Source organism: Macaca nemestrina, chromosome 17 (genome assembly GCF_043159975.1).
Source record: "Macaca nemestrina isolate mMacNem1 chromosome 17, mMacNem.hap1, whole genome shotgun sequence".
Lineage (NCBI taxonomy): Eukaryota > Metazoa > Chordata > Mammalia > Primates > Cercopithecidae > Macaca > Macaca nemestrina.
In genome coordinates, this window is record NC_092141.1 from 66,351,147 (window position 1) to 66,376,737 (window position 25,591).

The 25,591-nt window shown below is 45.5% G+C and overlaps 2 protein-coding genes across 7 annotated transcripts; one reads left to right on the forward strand and one right to left on the reverse strand.

Annotated features, from left to right (window-relative positions):
* Nucleotides 1-10: 10 nt before the first annotated feature.
* On the forward strand, nucleotides 11-11,617 carry LOC105472096 (cyclin N-terminal domain containing 1). Of its 6 annotated transcripts, none has more exons than XM_011725062.3 (7): nucleotides 11-65; nucleotides 5,349-5,424; nucleotides 5,964-6,132; nucleotides 7,424-7,586; nucleotides 8,380-8,524; nucleotides 9,475-9,571; nucleotides 11,403-11,617. In XM_011725062.3, the coding sequence occupies exons 1-7, from the start codon at nucleotides 53-55 to the stop codon at nucleotides 11,571-11,573; spliced, it is 834 nt and encodes a 277-aa protein (XP_011723364.2). In that variant the 5' UTR covers nucleotides 11-52; the 3' UTR covers nucleotides 11,574-11,617. The 6 variants fall into 6 exon arrangements, with proteins under 6 accessions (XP_011723364.2, XP_011723363.1, XP_024645636.1 ...); XM_011725061.3 differs by lacking the exon at nucleotides 11-65 and adding an exon at nucleotides 95-470; XM_024789868.2 differs by lacking the exon at nucleotides 11-65 and adding an exon at nucleotides 95-252.
* Nucleotides 11,618-12,156: 539 nt separating this feature from the next.
* LOC105472097 (beclin 1) lies at nucleotides 12,157-25,576 on the reverse strand. The gene is made up of 12 exons (XM_011725068.3): nucleotides 25,438-25,576; nucleotides 25,051-25,182; nucleotides 21,789-21,856; nucleotides 20,924-20,985; nucleotides 20,163-20,253; nucleotides 19,920-20,056; nucleotides 19,597-19,791; nucleotides 17,605-17,751; nucleotides 16,223-16,372; nucleotides 15,650-15,710; nucleotides 13,671-13,813; nucleotides 12,157-12,945 (listed from the first exon to the last, which is right to left on the reverse strand). Exons 2-12 carry the CDS (start codon nucleotides 25,178-25,180, stop codon nucleotides 12,777-12,779), a joined length of 1,353 nt encoding a protein of 450 aa, XP_011723370.1. The 5' UTR covers nucleotides 25,181-25,182; nucleotides 25,438-25,576; the 3' UTR covers nucleotides 12,157-12,776.
* Nucleotides 25,577-25,591: the final 15 nt, after the last annotated feature.

A 25,591-nucleotide genomic window follows, 5' to 3' on the forward strand; every position in this document is an offset into this window, starting at 1 on the left:
TGTAGTCCGCGTGCCCTTTGCTAGGCTGAACCGCGGTTCCCGGGCACACGGGATGGATGCGGGAGGTGAGAAGCGGACGTGCTTTCTGATTGGCTGAGGAGTCCGCGGCCGTTGGGGTGGGAAAAAGCTGTGGAGGGTTCCAGGCTGTGGTGGTAATTGGGTTTCCCTCAGACTTGAGGCGACGACACACTCATTGGAAGGGGCGAGGAATCCAGGGTGTGGCAGAAGACTAGAGAGGAGCTAAGGGGGTCGGTATGTGGATCCAGTAAGCCCGTCCAGGTGCCCCAAGAGGCTCGTGAATATGGACGGACCCATGAGGCCAAGATCGGCCTCCCTCGTTGACTTTCAGTTTGGAGTTGTCGCCACAGAGACGATCGAAGACACCCTGCTTCACTTGGCCCAGCAGAATGAGCAAGCAGTGCAGGAGGCTTCGGGGCGGTTGGGCAGCTTCAGGGAGCCCCGGATCGTGGGTGCGGCTGCAGGGCCGGGGAGCTGGGTTCATGGGAGACTGGGGCTTTTGTCTTTCAGGCACGACCTTGAGATTCCGTTGATTTTATTCATTCAGAGAATGTTTGCTAACCTTCTCTGTGGGGTGCTGGGGGTATACTGATGGACAAGACTCACCAGTGCCCTCCCCTTGATTTCTTTGACATGTATGGAGTACTTATGAGTGGGACCGCTTGGCTAGAAAGGAAATAGAGGGCCAGGCATGGTGGCTTACACTTGTAATCCCAGCACTTTGGGAGGCTGAGGTGGGAGGATCACCTGAGGTCAGGAGTTCGAGACCAGCCTGACATAGTGAAATCCCGTCTCTACTAAAAATACAAAAATTAGCCAGGTGGGATTACAGGCGCACACCTGTAATCCCAGCTACCTGGGAGGCTGAGACAGGAGAATCGTTTGAACCCAGAAGGCGGAAGTTGCAGTGAGCTGAAATCGTGCCATTGCACTCCAGCCTAGGCAACAAGAGCAACACTCCGTCTCAAAAAAAAAAAAAAAAAAAAAAAAAAAAAAAAAAAAAAGGCCCGGCGTGGTGGCTCACGCCTGTAATTCCAGCACTTTGGGAGGCTGAGACGGGTGGATCACAAGGTCAGGAGATCGAGACCATCCTGGCTAACACGGTGAAACCCCATCTCTACTAAAAGTACAAAAAAATTAGCTGGGTGTGGTGGCGGGCACCTGTAGTCCCAGCTACTAGGGAGGCTGAGGCAGAAGAATGGTGTGAACCCAGGAGGCGGAGCTTGCAGTGAGCTTAGAGTGCCACTGCACTCCAGCCTGGGCGACAGAGCGAGACTCCGTCTCAAAAGAAAAAAAAGGCTGGGCGCGGTAGCTCAAGCCTGTAATCCCAGCACTTTGGGAGGCCGAGAAAGGCGGATCACTAGGTCAGGAGATCGAGACCATCCTGGCTAACACGGTGAAACCCCGTCTCTACTAAAAAATACAAAAAACTAGCCGGGCGAGGTGGCGGGTGCCTGTCCTCCCAGCTACTCGGGAGGCTGAGGCAGGAGAATGGCGGGAACCCGGGAGGCGGAGCTTGCAGTGAGCCGAGATCCAGCCACTGCACTCCAGCCTGGGCGACAGAGCAAGACTCCGTCTCAAAAAAAAAAAAAAAAAAAAAAAAGAAATAGAGATAGAGGTCTTGCCTTCAAACCATGTGCAAGTTGGGGGAGATATTAGAACAAATATGCAATGACTAGGTACTATGATTAGATAAGTGATGTCAGAGAGAGATAAAACAAGCGTTTATGGGGGTTGAGAGGAGCGATATGGTAATAGGAAGAATTCAGGGGATGGCCCAGGCATCGGGACATTCAGGCAGACCTTGAAGGAAGGAGGACATTGGTTTGGTGAAGGGGGAGGAAGGAGACAGCATTTCTACCAAAAAGAGGTAGCATGAGTAACGCTATGGAAATGGGGTGCTTAGGGTGCATGTGGGTACAGTGCAGTCCATGTCAGCCAGTGCATGTGGAAGAGAGTTGAAATTAAGACCGGAAAGGTAGTTTGGAGACATTCCATGTGGAAGTTTGAATGCCAAGGGGAAGAGTTTATCCTTGGTTTAGTAGAAAACCAAGAAGACATTGAAGGTTTTTAAATAAGGGATATGACGGTAACCCTCCCTTAGTAAGCATTATTTTGGCAGTGATGTAAGGGAGGTAAAGGATGGATTAAACCAGAGGGAGATGGGAGGTAGGCAGACAGGTAGAGTCAATGTCACCAGGTTAGGTGATAGGGTAGAGGGAATAACAAGGGAGGGTGTATTAAAAACATTCCAGAGGCAAAGTCTAGGGTTCTGCTGTGGAGACATTTAGGAAGTGAAGGAGAAAAAGGTGACTATGCTAAACAGTTGAGCCTAGAAGACTGGAAGTATAGTGGTCACTAAAAGAAACACACAGACACAGCCGGGCACGGTGGCTCACGCCTGTATTCCCAACACTTTGAGAGGCCGAGGTGGGTGGATCACAAGGTCAGGAGTTCGAGACCAGCCTGGCCAACATAGGGAAACCCCGTCTCTATTAAAAATACAAAAATTAGCTGGGTGTGGTGGCAGGTGCCTGTAGTCCCAGCTACTCGGGAGGCTGAGGCAGGGGAATTGCTTGAACCTGGAAGGCGGAGGTTGCAGTGAGCCAAGATTGTGCCACTGCACTCCAGCCTAGGTGACAGAGCAAGACTCTGTCTAAAAAAAAAAAAAAAAGAAAGAAAGAAACACACAGACACACTACACAAATAAAGCAGGAGGAAAAGTGACTTTTGTTTGGGAAAGATAATAATAGCTTTGAAGCCTGGCCAACATGGTGAAACCCCATCTCTACTAAAAATGCAAAAATTAGCCTAGCGTGGTAGCAGGCAACTGTAATCCCAGCTACTCAGGAGGCTGAGGCAGAGGGGAATGGCTGGAACATGGGAGGCAGAGGTTGCAGTGAGCTGAGATTATGCCATTGCACTCCAGCCTGGGTAATAGAGTGAGACCTTGTCTCAAAAAAAAAAAAAAAAAAAAAAAAATATATATATATATATATACACACACACACACACACACACATATACATATATATATATATGTTAGAAGAGAGGTCAGAAATGGAGATCAAGGTTTTCAAGTTACCTTCACAATGATACTGTTGAAACTGTGGCAGAGGATGAGCTCCTAGAAGGAGAAAAGAAAAGCAGGTCAAGGACAGTTCCTTGGGAAAACACTTTTTGTTCAGGGAATTGGAGTAAGAAGACTTGTGAAGGAAATAAAAGGAGGAGATAGGAATAGAACCAAGGGACTTTTGGAAGTCAAGAGGAGACTGAAAAGGATGATGGTCAGAAGTTTCAGATGCTTTAGGGATATCAACAGAACTAAAGATTGCAAAGAGCCATGATATTTAACAATTTGGACATATTTACTGTCCTCTGAGAATCATTTCAGCAAGTTAGGAAAGGTAGAAGCCAACATACAGAAAATTAGGGAGTGAATGATGAAGTGGAAGCAGTAAGTGTGTAAGCCAGGCTTTCAAGTAATTCAACAGTGAGGCTGAGACAGGAGGACTGCTTGAGCCCAGGAGTTTGAGACCAGCCTGGGCAATGTAGCAATATCCCGTCTATTTATTATTTATTTATTTGTTTAAAAAAATTCAACAGTGATGGAAAAGAGAGAGGTGGAGCCCTACCCTAAGAGGTTAAAAGGGGAGGGTCTTTTAGTTAATAGCAGATCTGACTATGCTTGTTATTGAGGAGGTGGGGCCAATAGCAAGGGAAAGGTGTAACCCTCATCCATTCCACCTAATCCAAGCTCAGTTTCCTTGGCAAATTAAAATGGAAAACGGAAACAAATGCCTAGATAATTCAGAGCAAAACCAAACCAAAACTCAACAACTGCACACACACACAAAGAACAAAACTAAGAAATAAAGCCTAAAGTCAAGCAAATAAAATGACTAATAAGAGACACAATTACATGTTCTAGGGTATTTTGCTGAATTGCTTAAACTAATTCTGCTCTGCATTAGACATTGCTAGCCAAACCGTAGCCTCTGTAACGATGAGGTTTTGTACGTCTGTGTGTAATGTGTGCTGAGTAGATTGTTAAACTGTCTTGTGTAAGCTTGACTTCATTTTCTAAGAAAGTTAAATTTTCTCTGAAGACATATGATTATTTGACTAAATGTGTAATTCTTTTTTTTTTTTTTTTGTTTTTTGTTTTTTGAGACGGAGTCTCGCTCTGTCACCCACGCTGGAGTGCAGTGGCCGGATCTCAGCTCACTGCAAGCTCCGCCTCCCGGGTTCCCGCCATTCTCCTGCCTCAGCCTCCCGAGTAGCTGGGACTACAGGCGCCCGCCACCTCGCCCGGCTAGTTTTTTGTATTTTTTAGTAGAGACGGGGTTTCACCGTGTTCGCCAGGATGGTCTCGATCTCCTGACCTCGTGATCCGCCCATCTCGGCCTCCCAAAGTGCTGGGATTACAGGCTTGAGCCACCGCGCCCGGCCCTAAATGTGTAATTCTCTACTGATCAATGCTAAAAGGTCTTCGGTCTGTAGGAGCTTTCTTTGTTGAGAACTGATATTTACCTTTGTTTCCACCCTCTAATGATATTGCAAGATAAATATAATTCTATCTGGAGCTGTTCTTGCAAAGAGAAACAGAGGCAGGCTAAAATCTTGCCAAGGTATCTCACCCTTCCCACCTTCCCAATGACTCCCTCCCCCTAAATTGGGCTATGTTCCCCAATTTAGGGGATGTTTCTTCAAAAACAAGCCACTTCACAGTAACACACTTGCTCCTGGGGAGAGGCTCAGCCACCAGATTTACCCAACAAACTGGTGGTGGAGAGATGGTGTCCAGCTGTAAGGTGACTTGTGTTTGTAAAGCAATGGGAGTTCTCCAGAGGGTGGTTACTAAACAAACAGTGTCATAAAGAATATCGAAGCTCCAGGAGGGATCTTTCTGTTCCTGCCAACATTCCACAGAAAACAGAATATAGCAGTTAGGGTTTTTATCCATCCAAGAATCTTCCTTGAAGCTGGGGGTTCCCAGCATGGTGTAGAGGTCACCTAGACCAGCTGGTATGTTTGTGTGTAACCGGCCAAGCCTTTTATCAGCTGAAACCCACAGGAAGGCTCAAGGGTCACTGAGGGGGCTTGGTAAACCCTTGTCTTTGGCACTCAGTCAGCCTCCTTTTCATGCCTCTGATCTGCCTATTGGCAGCAAAGGAAACTAAGCTCGGCTTTGGTTGTTTTAGTGTCATCTTTCTCACCTCCTGACCCTCTTCCCTTGGCCCCATCATGGCTTTTACACAACGCCAAGAGTTCACAGAGTGGTTTTGGTTGCATCTTGTGAATTAGGCTCTTTTTTCCTGTTTTGGCAGAGTTTGTTTTTCTCCTGTCTGAACAATGGTGTCTGGAGAAATCTGTGAGCTACCAGGCTGTAGAAATCCTAGAAAGGTAAAGCCCTGCTGTAACGCCTTTGTGAGCGGCACCTCTCAGAGTGGCTAATGTACCTACATCTTTAAGAAAGTACAAGTAGTTGCCCCTTACCCTGAGACCTGGTTTTACACCCTCTCTAACTTGCAAATATAAATTTCTTTGTTGTTATTGTTGTTTTGAGACAGGGTCTTGCTCTGTTACCCAGGCTGGAGTGCAATGGTGGGATCTCGGCTCATTACAGCCTTGACCTCCTGGGCTCAAGTGGTCCTCCCACCTCAGCTTACTGAGTAGCTGGGACTACAGGCATGTGCCTCCACACTTGGCACTTGGCTAATTTATTTATTTATTTATTTTTGGTAGAGACGGGTTTTTGCCATGTTGCCCAGGGTGGTCTTGAACTCCTGGGCTCAAGTGATCCGCCTGCCTCGGCCTCCCAAAGTGCTGGGATTATAGGTGCGAGCCACTATGCTCAGCCTCAAATGTAAATTTCTTAGCCAGCAAATTAAACTCCCTTTAGTTTGAGTGTGGATTGTTTACTCTCCTTCCCTTCCTTATAGGTTTATGGTAAAACAGGCAGAGAACATCTGCAGGCAAGCCACAATCCAGCCAAGAGATAAGAGAGAGTCTCAGAATTGGAGGGCTCTGAAACAGCAGCTTGTCAACAAGTTTACTCTCCGTCTTGTGTCATGTGTTCAGTTGGCCAGCAAACTTTCCTTCCAAAACAAAGTAAGGAGCTGGAGTTGCTCATGGGCACCTGAGTGTAAGGAAGAAACCGGCTTTTATACAAAGGGGGCTGTGATGAGCTTCAACTCAGTGACAAGAAGAAAATAAATAAATTACAAAGTAAAAACAACGGCCAGGCACAGTGGCTCATGCCTGTAATCCCAGCACTTTGGGAGGCTGAGGCAGGTGGATCACCTGAGAGCAGGAGTTCAAGACCAGCCTGGCCAACACAGTGAAACCCCATCTCTACTAAAATACAAAACTTAGCCAGGTGTGGTGGTGTACACCTGTAATTCCAGCTCCTCAGGAGGCTGAGGCAGGAGAATTGCTTGAAGTCGGGAGGCAGAGGTTGCAGTGAGCTGAGGTCGTGCCATTGTACTCCAGCCTGGGCAACAGAACGACTGTCTCAAAAAAACCAACAACAAAAAAAACTAGGTAGCTGTGAGAAACCTACTCCTAGGTTAGGTGATACAACTCGTGGAAATTCCAGAGTGTAATTATGCTTCCTAAGCATACCTCCTACACACACACACACACATGCTCACTCTTTCTCCCCCTCTCACTCACACAGAGGCAGGTATTAAATAGCCTGAAGTTCTGTTCCCAAAGTATAATTGGGACAGATGCCATCATTCATACTGGTCACCTTTCCTCCCCTTGGACTCAAGGGCAGTTTACATAAGGTGCCTGAATTGCCAGCATACCTATCAGCAGTAAAGGCAAACTATTACATTTACAAGGGGAAAAAAATGTTTCCACATCACTACCCAATGCCTACACAGTAAAATATCATTCATTCAACAAATACTTACTGAGTTCCTTCTATGGCCAGATGCTGCACTAGGTGCCATGGCTACAACAGTAAACAATATTGTCTGTGCTAACAAGGAATCTATTATGTAATGGGAAAAGACACATACAAATAGTGTGAAAAAAAAGCTCCGATTAATATAAATAGAGGGCTATAAATGTACCTCATCAGCCTTGAATGACTTCTTGAAATGGGGTGGATGGGAAATGGGAGGATCCCAAGAGAAGAGGGAGAGGAATTAGGGAGGAAAAGAAGGGAGATCCAGGTATAGAAAACAGCCTGTGTAGTGGCTTGGAGAGGGACAGCATGGTGGGTTTGGAAACTGCAAGTAATTCTGAATGACAAGCAGAATATGAGGGGGAATTACCATGAGACAAGACTGAGATGAAGGAATGGGCTGGATTATGAAGGGCTTTGTGCACTCTGCCAAGATGTATGGCCTTTATCCTAACATTCTTCTTTCCTTCTCTTTTCTTTGCTCAGATAATCAGCAACATTACAGTCTTGAATTTCCTCCAGGCTCTAGGCTATCTACACACTAAAGAAGAACTGCTGGAGTCAGAGCTTGATGTTTTGAAGTCCCTGAACTTCCAAATTAATCTGCCCACTCCCCTGGCATATGTGGAGATGCTCCTAGAGGTTTTAGGTATCTTACTGTGTTAGGGAATATGGGTTGGAGACTTCCATAGAAAACAATACAAAATGTGCAAGGGGAGGCGGGCATGGCTCATGCCTATAATCCTAGCACTTTGGGAGGCTGAGGCAGGTGGATCACTTGAAGCCAGGAGTTCAAGACCAGCCTGGCCAACATAGTGAGACCCCATCTCTACTAAAAATACAAAAATTAGCTGGGTGTGGTGGTGGGCACCTGTAATCTCAGCTAATTGGGAGGCTGAGGCACAAGAATTGCTTGAACCTGGGAAGTATAGGTTGCAGTGAGCCAAGATCGTGCCACTGCACTCCAGCCTGAGTGACAGAGAGGATTCCTTTTCAAAAAAAAAAAAATTGTGCACAGGAATTTGGGAGCAGTGGGCAGAACCTGCCAATGAGGAACAGTAGGAAGCTTGATGGTGTCTCTGGATGACTGAAAAAGGTGTTCCCTCTGGCACTTGTCAGGGAAAGAAGCTCAGAGTGTCTTAGCAACTGGTTTCTGTTTGGACTTACTAGGCACTCTTATTGCAGGATCAAAGAGTTGACTTTATAGAGAAGCATAAGGTAAGAGAGGGACAACTACATGCTAATTGTACATATACTACAGATGGAGGTTTCTCTACCTTTACTTTTGTCCTTCAAAACTGATCTCCAGCTAAACAGGTTTCTTGCAGAACATAGCAACCAGGAAGCACATTAGCACCTCAACAGCTTTATGTCACAACTGTGGTTATGATCAGAGAAGATAGGATTATAAATTATCCCTATCATTCCCATACTCCATCTAGGATACAATGGCTGTTTGGTTCCAGCCATGAGGCTGCATGGAACCTGTCTGACACTGCTCGACTTGGTCTATCTTCTGCATGAACCCATATATGAGAGCCTGTTGAGGGCTTCAATTGAGAACTCCACTCCCAGTCAGCTGCAAGGGTAAGACAACTCCTATAAGGTAGGCTCCTTCCAGGAACAGGGAAGGGGAGACAGACCATAAGAACTTGGGGAATGGAATTAGCCTAGCATGGCATCCAGTCCTGGATAACCTACTCAGGCTACCTGGTTCTCATTAGCTTCCAATATGTTGTTTGGATGCAGAGGACTGAGCACGGTCAGGAAAACCCTAAAGGCTTTTACTTTTAAATTTAAATTACTTTAAGTAATTAACATATTTTCTTTCCTAGTTTTTTCTTTATAGCTGCATATAACTCAAGGTTACTGGACTGCTTTGGTCAGTCACTTAGAAAAAAAAAGTCGCCGGCACAGTGGCTCATGCCTATAATCCCAGCACTTTGGGAGGCCGAGGCGGGCGGATCACAAGGTCAGGAGATTGAGACCATCCTGGCTAACACAGTGAAACCTGTCTCCACTAAAAATACCAAAAATTAGCCGGGCATGGTGGGCGCCTGTAGTCCCAGATACTCGGGAGGTTGAGGCAGGAGAATGGTGTGAACCTGGGAGGCGGAGCTTGCAGTGAGCCGAGATCGCGCCACTGCACTCCAGCCTGGGTGACAGAGCAAGACTCCATCTAAAAAAAAAAGAAAAAAAAAAAGAAAAAACAGTAACAGGGTTGCAACTTGGACAAAAGTGTTTGATCACTGTAAAAACAGGCTGTTTAAAAGCCTCACAGTTACAACCAACCATTAGGGAGACAAATAGAACTACAAAAGGCCTATAAACCATTCAGACATAAGGCTCTTGTTAATCCCAGTTAAGTTGGGGGAGAATGGGAGAGCAGGTAAATGAGCTATTACTTGACCATTTCCTTCCATGTCTAAAAAATCCAAGATGATTGACACAAATAATTCATAAAGTTCCATGACTCTATGATTTGGAAGATGAAGTTCCATTCTAGCTTTAAAATTAATGTGGTTTTAATCACTCAGGGAAAAGTTTATTTCAGTGAAGGAAGACTTCATGCTGTTGGCAGTAGGAATCATTGCAGCAAGTGCTTTCATCCAAAACCATGAGTGTTGGAGCCAGGTATGCACCACTGAGCAGGACCAGCATGGTGAGAATTCATTTAACAGGAAGCATTTCACCCATCAGTTAAAGGAAAACAGAAGACAACCTACAGAAGTGCCAAGACCCAGGATTAGGATTAGTGTGCAAGATTTGAGAGGGAAAAATCTAGGATAGGGCTGAAATGTTTCCTTGTTTTCCTTTTATAAATCTGGAAATGGAGGCCCAAGTTCAGCTTGTTCATTTCTCTCTATAATGATAACCTGCTATTATGTTAAAAGTCCAGGCTGGGCCGGGCACGGTGGCTCAAGCCTGTAATCCCAGCACTTTGGGAGGCCGAGATGGGCGGATCACGCGGTCAGGAGATCAAGACCATGCTGGCTAACACAGTGAAACCCCGTCTCTACTAAAAAAATACAAAAAATTAGCCGGGCGAGGTGGCGGGCGCCTATAGTCCCAGCTACTCGGGAGGCTGAGGCAGGAGAATGGCGTGAACCCAGGAGGCGGAGCTTGCAGTGAGCTGAGATCCGGCCACTGCACTCTAGCCTGGGCGACAGAGCGAGACTCCGTCTCAAAAAAAAAAAAAAAAAAAAAAAAAAAGTCCAGGCTGGGCATGGTGGCTCACGCCTGTAATCCCAGGATTTTGGAAGGCCAAGGCAGGAGGACTGTTTGAGCCCAGGAGTTCAAGACCAGCCTGGTCAACATAGAAAGACCTTGTCACTACAAAAATTAAAAATTAGTCATAGCTGGGTGCAGTGGCTCACGCCTGTAATCCCAGCACTTTGGGAGGCCGAGGCAGGTGGATCACCTGAGCTCAGGAGTTGGAGACCAGCCTGGGCAACATGGCGAAACCCTGTCTCTACCAAAAATTAAAAAAAAAAATTAGCTGGGTATGGTGGCACACACCTGTGGTCCCAGCTACTCAGGAGGCCAAGGTAGAAGGATCGCTTGAGCCTGGGAGGTAGAGGTTGCAGTGAGCCAAGATTGTGCCACTGCACTCCAGCCTGGGAGATAGAGTGAGACTCCATCTCGGGAAAAAAAAAAAAAAAAAAAGAAATTAGCTGGGCGTGGTGGTGCATGTCTGTAGTCCCAACTACGTGGACTACTTGGCTGAGATGGGAGGATCACTTGAGCCCAGGAGTTGTAAGCTGCAGTGAGCCATGATTGTGCCACTGTACTCTAGCCTGGGCGACAGTGAAACCCTGTCTCAAACAAACAAACAAAACAAAACAACAAAAAAAAAAAACAGGAAAAAAAAAAAAAAAAGGGTGGCTTACGCCTGTAACTCCAACATTTTGGGAGGCCAAGGCAGGACTGTTTGAGCCCACAAGCTGGAGACCAGCCTGGGCAACACCGTGAGACCTCATCTCTACAAAAATAAACAAAAGTAGCTGGACATGGTGGCTTGCGCCTGTAGTCCCAGCTACTCCGGAGGCTGAAGTGGGAGGATCACTTAAGTCCAGGAGGTGGAGGTTGCAATGAGCCTAAAATCACACCACTGCATTGCAGCCTGGCAGCCTGGGCAACAGAGTGAGACCCTGTTTCAAAACAAAACAAAGTCCAACAATTATATCTTCTCAATTAATGAAAATGTCAAGGCCCAAATATCATTCTTATATTTCACAAAACTTATCTCCAGCAGAGGGAAATGTCTAGCAGAAAGTTTCCATGCTAACATTATCAGGGAAAAGGTATCCTAATATAATTTGGCCATTGGCAAACACTGGAATCTGGATTTCAGAAATTTGAATTTACAATTGCCTTGAGAGAACATCCCAAGTAATGTGTGTGTTTGTGCACTAAAACATGTTGAGATTTTTTAGTAATAAGAAATCTGTCTCTATTTCTGAAGGTTGTGGGGCATTTGCAGAGCATCACTGGTATTGCCTTGGCAAGCATTGCTGAGTTCTCTTATGCAATCCTGACTCACAGCGTGGGAGCCAACACTCCAGGGAGACAGCAGTCTATTCCTCCCCACCTGGCAGCCAGAGCTCTGAAGACTGTTGCTTCCTCTAACACATGAGGGAGGCTGAATCCACCAAATATAAACAGCCTTCCGTCACTGCACTCATGCCTCCCTCTGTTTACTTTCATACTAAGGGTACAGAAGTTCCAAGTCTCTTTTGAACTGTATTTTGTATGCCAATTTCATGCTTATTTTTTCTTTATCAGAGAGAGTTAAGGTGGACGAGCATGCCCTTTTTGTTATATCAGCCTGAAAATGTTAAAAAGCTAAGTGGAGACAGTGTTTCATTTTTGTTTAACAAGATATTTATACTTTTAATTTCATTAAGAGGAACATCAGGCATGGAGATCAGTATTAATCAGGGGCTCAAATACAGACTATCTGGGTGACCTTGACTAAGCATCAAGGAGGTAGCCTTTATTTCCCCTTAAAATTAGTTTAACATCTCTGTTCCGTTATTCAGATCTACACAAACAGGGCTTCCTCGACAGTTATCTATTTTTACTAGAGTCTTTTTTTAAAACTAAAACTAACTCTGAACATGTTTCAACAGAATTTCCACATACCTGCATTAGAATTCAATTCTTCCAGAATACAAAGTACTCTATTTTAAAGAAAAACCCAACAGTGCGCCCCTGGGCAGTTTTCAGACTGCAGCAAATCTTTTATTACAAATAATTAAATCTCTCCATAATGTCTCAAACAGTATCAAACACCATTTCATATCTCTAACACAGAGCAGTCGGCATTCAGTATGAGAACCGAGTGAGAAGTGTTACATTTCAAGCATCTGCACATCACATGGTGACCAGGTAAAGCTTAGATGTCATTTTCCCACATTATCCAACTGTGCATCTCAAACATATCCTCGTCTCAGTAAAGACGAGTTTCTATTTCATACTGTTAAGTGCGGGAAGTTGAGAGAGATACAAATCCAGTGAAAACACATTAATCTCAATTCAACTCAGTTAAAAAAAAAAAGCAAATTTAAATTAGTTTTTTTCAGAGAAGAAAGGGAAAGGAGTTCATGGGGTTAAGAGTCAAAACTGTGACAATGGTTGGCAGCTATACCTGGCATGTTGTAGCTCTGGAAACTATCTGTCATATGATATTTTAAAATAAAGTGGCTTTTGTGGATTTTTTCTTTTTTGGTATTGTAAACATGTACTGTTTAATATTACCCGAATTTAATTTAAAACATGTTTGCAAACAAAACAAAATTAAAAGCCTTTAAGGCAAACCTCCCCCTAAGGAAAAAAGTCATTTGTTATAAAATTGTGAGGATACCCACGCAAGACCCCACTTAAGATTCGTCAGCATGAACTTGAGAGCTTTTGTCCACTGCTCCTCAGAGTTAAACTGGGTTTTGATGGAATAGGAGCCGCCGCTGCCTCCTGTGTCTTCAATCTTGCCTTTCTCCACATCCATCCTGCAGATGGACACAGCAGAACTCATTAGTAACTGAGATCTGAGTTAAGTCAGTTCAGGGCAGGGACTTGATCATGGGACCATTCACGTCATTTTATCTATTAAAGAACACTTGGTAAGGAACGGTAGTGTATTTTGGATTTGCTTGAAAGCCAAAAAATCAAGAAGACTGTCACAAGAGCCTCATTGTCATTGCAGAGTAAAGGGACAGGACACACACTTAAAGAAAAGAGAAGCCTGGAGTAGAGGTGAGTGAGGGTTACGGTACTTCTTGCTGTTTTCCTAGGCATCCCTGAACTTGGCAGGGGAGAAAGGAGGCAGTAGAAAAAAAAGCTTATTTTGGGGTGATAGAAGCAGCCGTACTCTAGGTAAAACCTAGAGTTTCCATCCATCACTGGGATCCTAAAAAAATCAAAACTAGCATTCCTGTGTATTTCCAAGGACTTCAGGGAAACACCTTCTTGAAACTGGAGAGGAGGCTTGAGCTCTATGCCAATAAAACCCCCTAAACCATCTAAGGCCACATTCTTCTACTCCAAGGACTAGGTGGTCACATTCTGTCCTGCTTGCAGTACTGGGTCAGTCTCTGCCCATCAATGTCATGTGATTCTGTGCCATATTTTTAATTTCCCACCATTTATACTGTTTTGCCTCCATTCTTACTGCTGCTTCAATTCTGTTCAATTTGGTCCTATACAGGTTGACTCAGCATTGCGCTATACTGACCTGTAGGGAAGACAAAAACGTGTCTCGCCTTTCTCAACCTCTTCTTTGAACTGCTGCACACAGTCCAGGAAAGCCACCATTGCATGGTCAAACTTGTTGTCCCAGAAAAACCGCAACCCCCCAGAACAGTATAACGGCAGCTCCTGCCCAAGAAGAGAAAACTGGCTATGGGTCTGGCACCAAGACAGGCTTCTAGAGATTGTTCCCAATCCTATCAATCTCTCAAGTCATGTTCTCTCTGTATCCCACTGGAAACTTGTATTGTAGCTGGACTCTATCTTCCATAGATTTGAACAACTACAATAACCTTGGGCAAATAACAATGCACTTAGAACTGTTTCACCATCAATGAAAATGTACCATAGGTTGAGCTTCCTGAATCCAAAAATCCAAAATGCTACAAAACCTTTCCAGGAAGAGTAGATGGGAAAAGAAAAATAAATAAATAGACCAGGCGTGGTGGCTCACGCCTGTAATCCCAGCACTTTGGGAGGCCAAGGCAGGTGGATCACCTGAGGTTGGAAGTTTGAGATTAGCCTGACCAACATGGAGAAACCCCGTCTCTACTAAAAATACCTAATTAGCCGGGTGTGGTGGAGCATGCCTGTAAGCCCAGCTACTCAGGAGACTGAGGCAGGGGAATCACTTGAACCCAGGAGGCGGAGGTTGCAGTGAGCCGAGATCATGTCATTGCACTTCAGCCTGGGCAACAAGAGCAAAACTCCATCTCAAAAACAAAAACAAAAAACCAAAAACAAACAAACAAAAAAAACCACAAAAAGAAAAATAAATAAAAATAGGTTGGGCGCGGTGGCTCACACCTGTAATCCCAGCACTTTGGGAGGCCGAGGTCAGGAGATCGAGAGCATCCATTGTGAAACCCTGTCTCTACTAAAAATACAAAAAATTAGCCAGGCATTGTGGTGGGTGCCTGTAATCCCAGCTACTCAGGAGGAGAGGAGGCTGAGGCAGGAGAATGGAGTGAACCTGCGAGGCAGAGCTTGCAGTGAGCCGAGATCACACCATTGCACTCCAGCCTGCGTGACAGAGCGAGATTTTGTCTCAAAAAAAAAAAAAAGTAAAATAAAACATAAATAAAAATAATAAAAAATGCTACAAAACCTGAAACTTTTTTAACAATGATATGATGCCACAAGTGGAAATTCCATACCTGACACCTTTGCTTTCTGATGATTCAATGTATACAAGCTTTGTTTCATGCACAAAATTATTTACAATATTGTATGAAATTAACTTCAGACTACATGTATCAGGTATATATAAAACATAGAGGCCAGGCGCGGTGGCTCACGCCTGTAATCCTAGAACTTTGGGAGGCCGAGGTGGGTATATCACCTGAGGTCAGGAGCTCGAGACCAGCCTGGTCCAACATGGTGAAACCCCGCCTCTACTAAAATACAAAAATCAGCTGGGTGTGGTGGTGGGCGCCTATAATCCCAGCTACTCGGGAGGCTGAGGCAGGAGAGTAACTTGAACCTGGAAGGCAGTGAGCCAAAATCATGCCACTGCACTCCAGCCTGGGCAACAGAGCAAGACTACGTCTCAAAAAAAGAAACATAAATGAATTTTGTGTTTAGACTTGGGTCCCATTCCCAAGATATCTTAGTATTTATATGCAAATATCCCAAAATCTGAAAAAAAATCCAAAATCTAAACCACTTCTGGTGATAGCCAAGCTATAAACATCTATGTCATGGTGATTCTTTTCCTATCCTAGTGCACACATCCTCCTCTGACCTGCCCATATCCCTTCTCAACAGACTGTCAAAACCTAATTTTCATCTACAAGCCCCCCAAAACTAAACCTGAACTAGACAAGATATTGAACAATACACTGGCTCTTCAATGATATCTAGGTCTAAAAAATAAATTGAATGCCAATATCAAAGCAAACCGTCCATTTTGTTAAGAGATATAAGAACTCTGTATTTCAGTGAAAATGGAGCTTCATAGAGTACCTTAGATTTGTCTGTCAGAGACTCCAGATATGAATGGTTTCCGTAAGGAACAAGTCGATATCTAAAACAGAGATACAAACAGAGATGGATATAGGACTCCTCCTAAAGTGATTATTGGGAAGTTATAACCCAAAGATTTCACTCTTCATTCTAGCCAAGGGCTTCTTTTATTATGCTCAACTACCTCTCCCACCTCCCCACTGGATCCACGTTTAAAATATTTTGTTTAATAAACAAACTACATTTATTATATAATTGCCAGGGGGCCTTCCATGAACAAATGTTACATTGTAGTTTAAATTTAAGAAACACAAACTGAAAATATCCTGAGGAACGCTAAGGCTCTGGGGACTGTAGGCTGGAACTACGCTATGGTCATGCACTCAGTGACTGTGATCAGCGGAGAGAGCCCTGTGGTGAGGGGAAAACAAGGCACTGACGGCTTTCCAGCCACAGAAAACTCCCAGTCTGTGGGCAGCAAGGGCTCCTGGCATGGTGGAGAGCAGTACCAGGTTAGAGATACAAATTATATCAAAGACACACCACTCCCCAAGAAAGGGCTACACTTCCTACCTCTGAAATTTCAGACCCATCTTATTGGCCAGAGCATGGAGCAGCAACACAGTCTGGCCCCAAGCAGCATTAATCTCATTCCATTCTACGGGAACACTGGGCAGGCGACCCAGCCTGAAGTTATTGATTGTGCCAAACTGTCCACTGTGCCTACAGAGGAAGGCAGAAAGGGTGGGGGAAATACAGGGATTACTTAAAACTTTTGAGATTTCCCACTCTCACCCCAAACCTAGCTTCAATCTATCTTCAAGTCCATATATGCGAGCTGTACTTGGCACTTTAAATACATGTCCAAAACTTGAGTCATCAACTTTTTCCCTGTTGCTCAGATGCCAAAGCAGAAACCTGGGTGCTATCTCTGAATGCTCCTCAGCTCCTTCCCCACAAAACTGCCAACCTCTCCTGATTCTACCTGCTAACTCTCTTATCTGTCCACTTTTCTCCAAATCCAATGCTAGTACTCTTTTCCTTTAGATTCCTACTGACAAGTATCCTTTCCAACGATTCCACCCCTTTACCCCAAGTCATTCCCCATGGTGCAGGTAAAGCCATCGTTCACAAATACGAGTGTAATTATGTCACTTCCCTAGCCAAAATGCTTCAGTGTCTTCTCTGCCTTTTGGATCAAGTCCAAACCTCTTAATGAGGCCTACGAGATCCTTCAGGAACTGGTAACTCTCCAGTTTCATATCCGGTCACTCTCCCCTTTACACTCAATCTTCAGTCACAATAAGCTCCTTTCTGTTCTCTGAATTCACCACTCCCTCTTTCCCATTGCTTTGCACATGATGTTCTCTCTGCTAGGAACAACGCCCTCTCTGTAGGCTTCTACTTTACCTCTCAGTTTAAACATAAGTCTCCTATGGGGAAACTCTCCATGTGGCCTCCCCAAACTGGATCAAGTGCCCTTATGTGTTCCCCACAGCACTCTGGGTTTACCATCATCACACTGTATTACAACTGCTTGTTATTTATCCATCCCTTCCACCAGATGATATGCAACTAGAAGGTTGACTGCACACTGTTTTGCTGTTGCCTTCTTAGCACTCAGCACAGTGCCTATTGCAGAGTAGATGCTCAACAATTATTAAATTGATGAAACATCAAACACCCTGGGGATAAGAAATCAGCACCAGGCAGCTTACCAGGTTTTTAAGTGGCTGAAGAGCTCAGGCCTTTTCCTTTCTTTAGAAGGGTGGATGTCACCAAGCTCTAGCATTCCAATCCCTACTGTGCCTATCCCATCACTACGAATGAAAGAAACCTAGCTGAGTGAAGATCAACTACAGTCCCTCTTTTGTGGGAAGTGGGCACCCAGGCTTAGTGGTCAACAGCTAAGGTCCAGGTATGTGTGGTGCTCCTCATCCCCCAGCTCTCATTACCAGATGTGGAAGGTTGCATTAAAGACATTGGTTTTCTTCAGCTTATCCAGCTGAATCTGTGCATAACGCATCTGGTTTTCCACACTCTTCAGCTCATCATCCAGCTCCAGCTGTTGCCGTTTAAATTCGCTGTATTCTCTCTGATACCTGTGAGCAGCCAAGGGGGACATTGAAGGCTGTTAGTTTGGGGGCTAGTTTCTCTCTCACCACACTATGAACGATTCTTTAGTGATCATAGTTACTTCTAGCTCTAGCATCTTTTATATTTGGCATAGATCCCATTCTGAGGAACATGTATGTCCTAGCTGTTTTGCCTGGAAGGAACAGAAATATTCCTTCTGCCCATATGCAAAAAGGTGGAGGAAAAAAGAATTCTCCCAAACCAGGGCAAAAAATCTCTTTATTTCTGATCTTTTTCAGAAGTGAGGTAAATGGGTTAGGAGTGGCTTCTTGGGGCCGGGTACGGTGGCTCACACCTATAATCCCAGCGCTGTGGGAGGCCAAGAAGGGTGGATCACTTGAGGTCAGGAGTTCGAGAGCAGCCTGGCCAACGTGGTGAAACCCCGTCTGTACTAAAAATACAAAAATTAGCCAGTCATGGTGGTGCATGCCTGTAGTCCCAGCTACCTGGGAGGCTGAGGTGGGAGAATTGCTTCAACCCAGGAGGCGGAGGTTGCAGACAGCTGAGATCACACCACTGCACTCCAGCCTAGGCAACAGAGTAAGACTCTGTCAAAAAGAAAAAAAAAAAAAAAAAAAAGGGGCTTTTTCCCGCTGGGCATGGTGGCTCATGCCTGTAATCCCAGCGCTTTGGGAGGCTGAGGCAGGTGGATCACTTGAGCTCAAGAGTTCAAGACCAGCCTGGGCAACATGGGGAAACCCCATCTCTATAAAAAATTTAAAAATTAGTCAGGTATGGTGTTGCACGCCTGTAGTTCCAGCTACTTGGGAGGCTGAGGTGGGAGGATTGCTTGAGTGTAGGAAGTCGAGGCTGCAGTGAGTCATGACTGCACCACAGCACTCCAGCCTGGATGATAGAGTAAGGCTCTGTTTCTAAAAACAAAACAAAACAAAACAAAACAAACAAAATAGTGGCTTCTTCCGTGAACTGGCCATAATTTGCTTTCTAAAGTTTCACTTCTATACACTTACTGTCCTTTAAATAGTTACTATACCCCACTTCCAGTGAAACTTGTTATACTGTGTGAAAAAACTGGACTTTTCTCTGTCCTTCATTTTCACAACTTTAGTTAGTATGGACACTGTGTCTCCTCCACTAGACAGAAGGTTCTCTCAGGTCAAGGATATCCATAATGTTTTTATTTTTTGAGACAGGGTCTCAATTCTGTTGCCCAAGCTGGAGTGCAGTGGTGTGATCACAGCACACTGTAACCTCGAACTCCTGGGCTCAAGTTATTCTTCACTCCAGCCTCCTGAGTAGTTGCTAGGACTACAGGTTTACCACAGCAGCCTAGTTTTTTAAAAAATTTTTATTTCTGTAGACATGGGGTCTCACTATGTTGCCCCAGACGGTCTTAAATCCTGGCCTTAAGTGATCCTCCTGCCTTGGCTTCCCAAAGTGCTGGAATTACAGATGTGAGCCACCACACCTGGCCTCCGTGAAATTTTTAAGCTTGGAGGGAAAAACGTAGACTAATTAGCTCATCTTTTCAGACAAGGATGGCTAGAAAGTGGCTGATTCATTCAAATAAGCCCATTCCCTACAGGACAGAGCCAAGACTGGAGCTCTGGTTTCTGCACTCTCTATTTAACCAACGTCCTTTTTTCATTAATCATGCCGACTCTTCATAGGTAACTCTCCCAGCAAACCTCTAGAAACAGGGCATGGAAGCAATATGCAGGATCTGGGGCAGGCATGCTGATGACTGACAGCTGACTAGAGTTTACAGACTAATTAGACACATTCAGCTGGAAGTCATTTCCTCTCCTGGAGCCTCGAGTGTGAGAAGATAGAACAGGGTGAGCACTCACTGAGCTTCCTCCTGATCCAGTCTCTCAGCCTCAGCCTGGACCTTCTCGAGATTTTCTGCCACTATCTTGCGGTTCTTTTCCACGTCTTCCAGCTCCTGGATCAGCCTCTCCTCCTCTAGTGCTAGCTCCTTTAGCTCCATCTGTAGCTGTTCACTGTCATCCTCATTCATTTGCTCTAAGATCTCCAAACAGCGTCTGCCAAAGACACAGGAAGACTATACTTACTAGAGCTCCATTTGCCTGAGTGGAGTAGGGCTCTTGGGTAAGCACCAAGTAGTCTCAGAGCAGTAACAGCTCTGAGCCCTGGCTCTGGAGACACTCACTTGTAGTTCTGACACTCATTTTCAGTGACGTTGAGCTGAGTGTCCAGCTGGTCTAAAAGAGTATCTGTGCATTCCTCACAGAGTGGGTGATCCACATCTGTCTGGCCCGACATGATGTCAAAAAGGTCTCCAGTGACCTGGAAGTGTGGGAGAGTCAGGGTAGAGCCTCCCCCATGCTTCCTGCTCAATTACCCACTCTCCCAGCCAGACCTACTGCTTGCCACTGGAATGGGGCCGACTTGCCTTCAGTCTTCGGCTGAGGTTCTCCATGGTGCCGCCATCAGATGCCTCCCCAATCAGAGTGAAGCTGTTGGCACTTTCTGTGGACATCATCCTGCAGACAGCCCCCCGCCCACGGGCCACATGAGGGAACAGAGAGGCTTCCTCCACCTACTGCAATGCCAGTGGCAGAGACTCTCAAGCACCAGCTGAGGGGCCTCAGGGCACATACCCACTCCTAGCCCAACTGACCTCCCAAGGGTACCTCTCTCCCAAAGGAAGGCCATGCTGGTCTTCCACAGAGACACTCAGCACGAAGGTTGGCCTTGATGGACTAAGGAGGGAAAGGGAGCATAAAAAATTGATATGTCTACAGTGGAAAAGAACGGAGAACCAGGAAAGGCCATTTAAAAAAACATTACACCCCTTGCCAGCAACCTCTTTACCTGCAGCAATGAGAACTAAGGACCCAAACATCTAACGACATTTGCTATTCTGAAACTTCTCAAGAGCCCATCTCTTGGTGATTAGTCAATCACTCCCTCAATTTTTTTCAATACTTCATCATTAAAGCTACTACCCTTTCCCACTGTGTGAATGGCTACAGGAAAAAATCCATACTGGAAGGTGACGGGCCAGGTATAGGGGAATACATCTTTGCTGAAAGGGCCAAAAGGCTAGGTGATGATGCATCTCCATCACCTGGCTCCAGGTCTCAATTCCTGGATTTAATTAAAATTCTACTAGTCTTTGGCAAGGAATGGGGGCTGAGAAGTAGTAGGCACCTGGCTGGGGGGATGAATCTGCGAGAGACACCATCCTGGCGAGGAGTTTCGATAAATGGCTCCTGGGAAAGAAATAAGAGGGCATTAGAATTCTGGCAGCTTAGAGGTAGAGTTCGTCTCCCAAACACCCTCAGAACTATATGGCTTTAGTCTTGATTGATAACCACAAGACTTGATAAACCACAGAGACTTAAAAAATGGGTATTATCAAAGCAGTGGAGGTATTAATGATCTCCACTAAACCTGACATCAGCACTCTCCCAGTGACTGGCAGCAGCGGGTAAATAAATACTCCAGCTCCCTTGCTACTTGAGAAGAAATCTCAGGTGTGTATTCAACACTATCTCACAGGATGTTGCTCCACAGATGCTCCACAGGATCACTGATATTATCACAACTTAAAATGACATGTTCTCTAACACTGACAATTCTTTCTGTCCAGGGTAATCATACAATTCGCTGTCCTAACCAGGATGCTTTTGAGAATGCAGATGAGCAGATATTAACAACTAGCTAGAACAACAGATGCAAATCAATGCTCTGGAACGACCTGGACACACAGACCATCCCATCTCCAACCGACAATAATTTGTAATTCTGCTTCAAGTAAAGAGCCCTTTCTAACATTTTAAAATGGCTCACTCAGTAACCCTGTGACCTCAGGTGCAGATCTGTACCTCCAATAGTGCACAACAGCCTGATCATGTAGAATGTCTCCTTACCCAGAGACCCCAAAAGTCTGGGGGCTCTAGAAGTGCCAAGTAGCCTGCAGAAACCAAGCCTGCATTCCTGTGTTTTCATATCATATCTCCCATTTGGAATGTTTACTACGTGAGGAAGATAGGGGAGACGGCACTTCTATTACCTCTCCTGAGTTAGTCTCTTCCTCCTGGGTCTCTCCTGGTTTCGCCTGGGCTGTGGTAAGTAATGGAGCTAAGGGCAAGGAAAATATTGGGTCAGACACAGTCTTATCAAAGCAGGAGGGCATCTGAAAGTATGGGAAAAGAGTCTGAAATATTCTCATCACCACCCTCACCTCCAATTTTTCTTTTTTTTTTTTTTGAGACAGAGTCTCGCTCTGCCGCCCAGGCTGGAGTGCAGTGGCCGGATCTCAGCTCACTGCAAGCTCCGCCTCCCGGGTTTACACCATTCTCCTGCCTCAGCCTCCCCAGTAGCTGGGACTACAGGCGCCCGCCACCTCGCCCGGCTAGTTTTTTGTATTTTTTAGTAGAGACGGGGTTTCACCATGTTAGCCAGGATGGTCTCGATCTCCCGACCTCGTGATCCGCCCGTCTCGGCCTCCCAAAGTGCTGGGATTACAGGCTTGAGCCATCGCGCCCGGCCTAATTTTTCTTAAAGTACCATTTACACCAAAAAGAATCTGTGGTCCTCCTCACCCCCATTAAATCAGATGAAGGAAATGTTCACTTTTTTAAGGCATAAGGGTGTCATGATTATTATTATTATTTTGAGATGGAGTCTCGCTCTGTCACCAGGCTGGAGTGCACTGGCGCGATCTCGGCTCACTGCAATCTCTGCCTCCCGGGTTCGAGTGATTCCCCTGTCTCAGTCTCCCGAGTAGCTGGGACTACAGGCGCGCACCACCACACCCAGCTAATTTTTTGTATTTTAGTAGAGACAAGGTTTCACCATGTTAGCCAGGTTTTGATCTCCTGACCTCATGATCCACCCGTCTTGGCTATCCAAAGTGCTGGGATTACAGGCTGAGCCACTGTGCCCAGCCAGTATCATTTATTTTTAAGAATCCTTACCTGTCAAAAATACAGAAATATTTACAGTATTTATGCTTGGGATTTGCTTCAAAACAATTCAGGGTGGAAAGGAATGGATGGGGTTGTGGATAAAGCTTGATGAAATATGTGTTGATAATTGTTGCAACTAGGTGATGGGTACACAGGGGTTCATGATATACTCTGAAATTTTCCATCACAAAAGTAAACATCTGTTTCCCCCAGAATAGCAAGGAGGGAACATAAGGAAACTTTCTGGGAAGATGAAACATTGCTAAATTGCAGTGATCCAGATTACATGAGTGTATCCATTTGTCAAAAATGCATAGCTAAGATTCATATATTTCAAGGCACGACAATTTACCTTTCTAAAAAGATGTGAAAAACATAATAATTGAGCAGGGGATGGGAGGTGAGTGGAGGTGTAGATAACATAAGAATGTGAGAATATGGCTGATTGTTGAAGCTGGGTGATGAATACAAGGCAGGCTATGCTATTCTCTTGACTATATAGGTCTGAAATTTTCCATAATAAAAAGTCAAAAACTGTTATTAAACGAGTTAATTTCGGCCGGGCGCGGTGGCTCACGCCTGTAATCCCAGCACTTTGGGAGGCTGAGGCGGGCAGATCACAAGGTCAAGAGATCGAGACCATCCTGGCCAACACAGTGAAACCCTGTCTCTACTAAAAATACAAAAATTAGCTGGGCGTGGTGGTGTGTGCCTGTAGTCCCAGTTACTCGGGAGGCTGACAGAGGTTGCAGTGAGCTGAGATTGTGCCACTGCACTCCAGCCTGGCAACAGAGCGAGACTCCATCTAAAAAAAAAAAAAAAAGAGCTAATTTCCCCTAAAAAAAAAAGAAACCAGGTAATAATAGCAGCTAACATTTATTGAATGCTATTTGCCCAGCATATTCCTAAGTGTTTCTGTGGTTTGTCATATTTGAACTTTATAAATTCGTTATGAGGCAGTTCAACATTTTACAGACAAATCAGAAACCAAGGCTTGGAGAAAAGAAGTAACATGCAAAAAGTCGTTCAGCTAGTAAATGACAGCCAGGATTTAAACCCAAGCAGGCTGACTCCAGGCCCATAAGTTTATCTAAGCTGCCTATTCAGTCTTCTCTTTTACTGTCTGACTTAATCTGAATTCTTCCGACTTTGCGGGGTTTTGGGGTTTTTTATTTTTTTAATTATAGAGACAGGGTCTTACTGTGTTGCCCAGGCTAGTCTCAAATTCCTGCTCAAGTGATCCACCTGCCTCAGCCTCCAATAGTGCTGGGAGTACAAGTGTGAACCACCACTCCTGGCTTTATTTATTTATTTATTTATTGACACAGGGTCTTGCTCTGTTGCCCAAGCTGCAGTGCAGTGGCATGATCATAGCTCACTGCAGCTTTGACCTCCCGGGCTCAAGTGATCCTCCTGCCTCAGCCTCTACCACTCATCACACTCAGCTTTTTTTTTTTTTTTTTTTTTTAGTAGAGACAAGATCTCTGCTAGGTTGCTCAGGTTGGTCTTAGAACTCCTGAGCTCAAGCGATCCTCCCACCTCAGCCTCCCAAAGCACTGAAATTACAGGCATGAGCCATCATGTCCAGCAAATTCTTCAGACTTTAAGACTCTACTCCATTTACCAGCTGTTGGACCTCAGGTGAGTCACTTAATCTCACTGTGCCTCAATTCTTCATCTGAAAAATGATGTAATGATGGTGTACCCCATAGGGGTTGTTACAGGGACTAAATGAAGTAACATGTGTAATGCACTTGGTAATACTATATAGTAAGTCCTCAACAAACATCATTTATTATTATACATACATATTCCTTTTCTCTGAAACAGCAGGAGCAGAAAATAAGGACCCTTCTTTTGCTACAGAAAGCTCTTTTTTTGAGACGGAGCCTCGCTCTGTTGCCCAGGCTGGAGTGCAGTGGTGCGATCTCAGCTCACTGCAACCTCCACTTCCCGGGTCCAAGCGATTCTCCTGCCTCAACATCCCGAGTAGCTGGGACTACAGGCGCGTGCCACCACGCCCGGCTAATTTTTGTATTTTTAGGAGAGACGGGGTTTCGCCATGTTAGCCAGGCTGGTCTCGAACTCCTGACCTCAGGTGATCTGCCCACCTCGGTCTCCCAAAATGCTGGGATTACAGGCGTGAGCCATCGCTCCTGGTCGGTCAGAATGCTCTCAGAAGCCCACAGTGTCAGAATGCTTTATGTTCCTGAGGAGAAAACAGGGAGCCAGAGAGATGAAGTGACTTTCCTAGGTTCACACGATGAGTTTGTGGCAGACTACACAGCCACCATAAGAATTATATCACCAAAGCTGCCCACCTTCCACATTCTTGACCACCCTCTTTCCAAGGGTCTCGCTGACCTGTGAGTTCCTGGATGGTGACACGGTCCAGGATCTTGAAACTCGTGTCCAGTTTCAGGGGCTGGCTGCAGCGCTGGCACACGAAGCTCACCTGCATGGTGCTGTTGTTGGACGTCTTAGACCCTTCCATCCCTGCGGCGGTGGAAAAGAGGCAATATTATGGAGAAGCGACGCCCTTGAACCTCCGGCCCGGGGTTACTACATGCCTTGGTGACGACGGTAAAAGGAGGGAACTCCCAGTCTGCGCCGTTCCCTCTAGGAATGGTATGATAACGGGGCGGACCTGCTTCCGGGGCAGCCTGAGCAAGGATAGTTCAGAACCCAGGGTCAGGGAAGGGACTCCAATAAGAGCCGTGAGGGTTCTCAAACTCCCTTCTAAGGTCCCACCTCAGCCCCGATGCTCTTCACCTCGGGAGCCCGGAGCCCGTCACCCAAGTCCGGTCTACCGCGGGGGCACTGTGGCCTCGGGTCGGTCCCAGAGCGAGGCCTCCAGAACTGCCATCGCTCTGTCTTCAGCGACTTCCCGGTCCGCCGGCGGAAA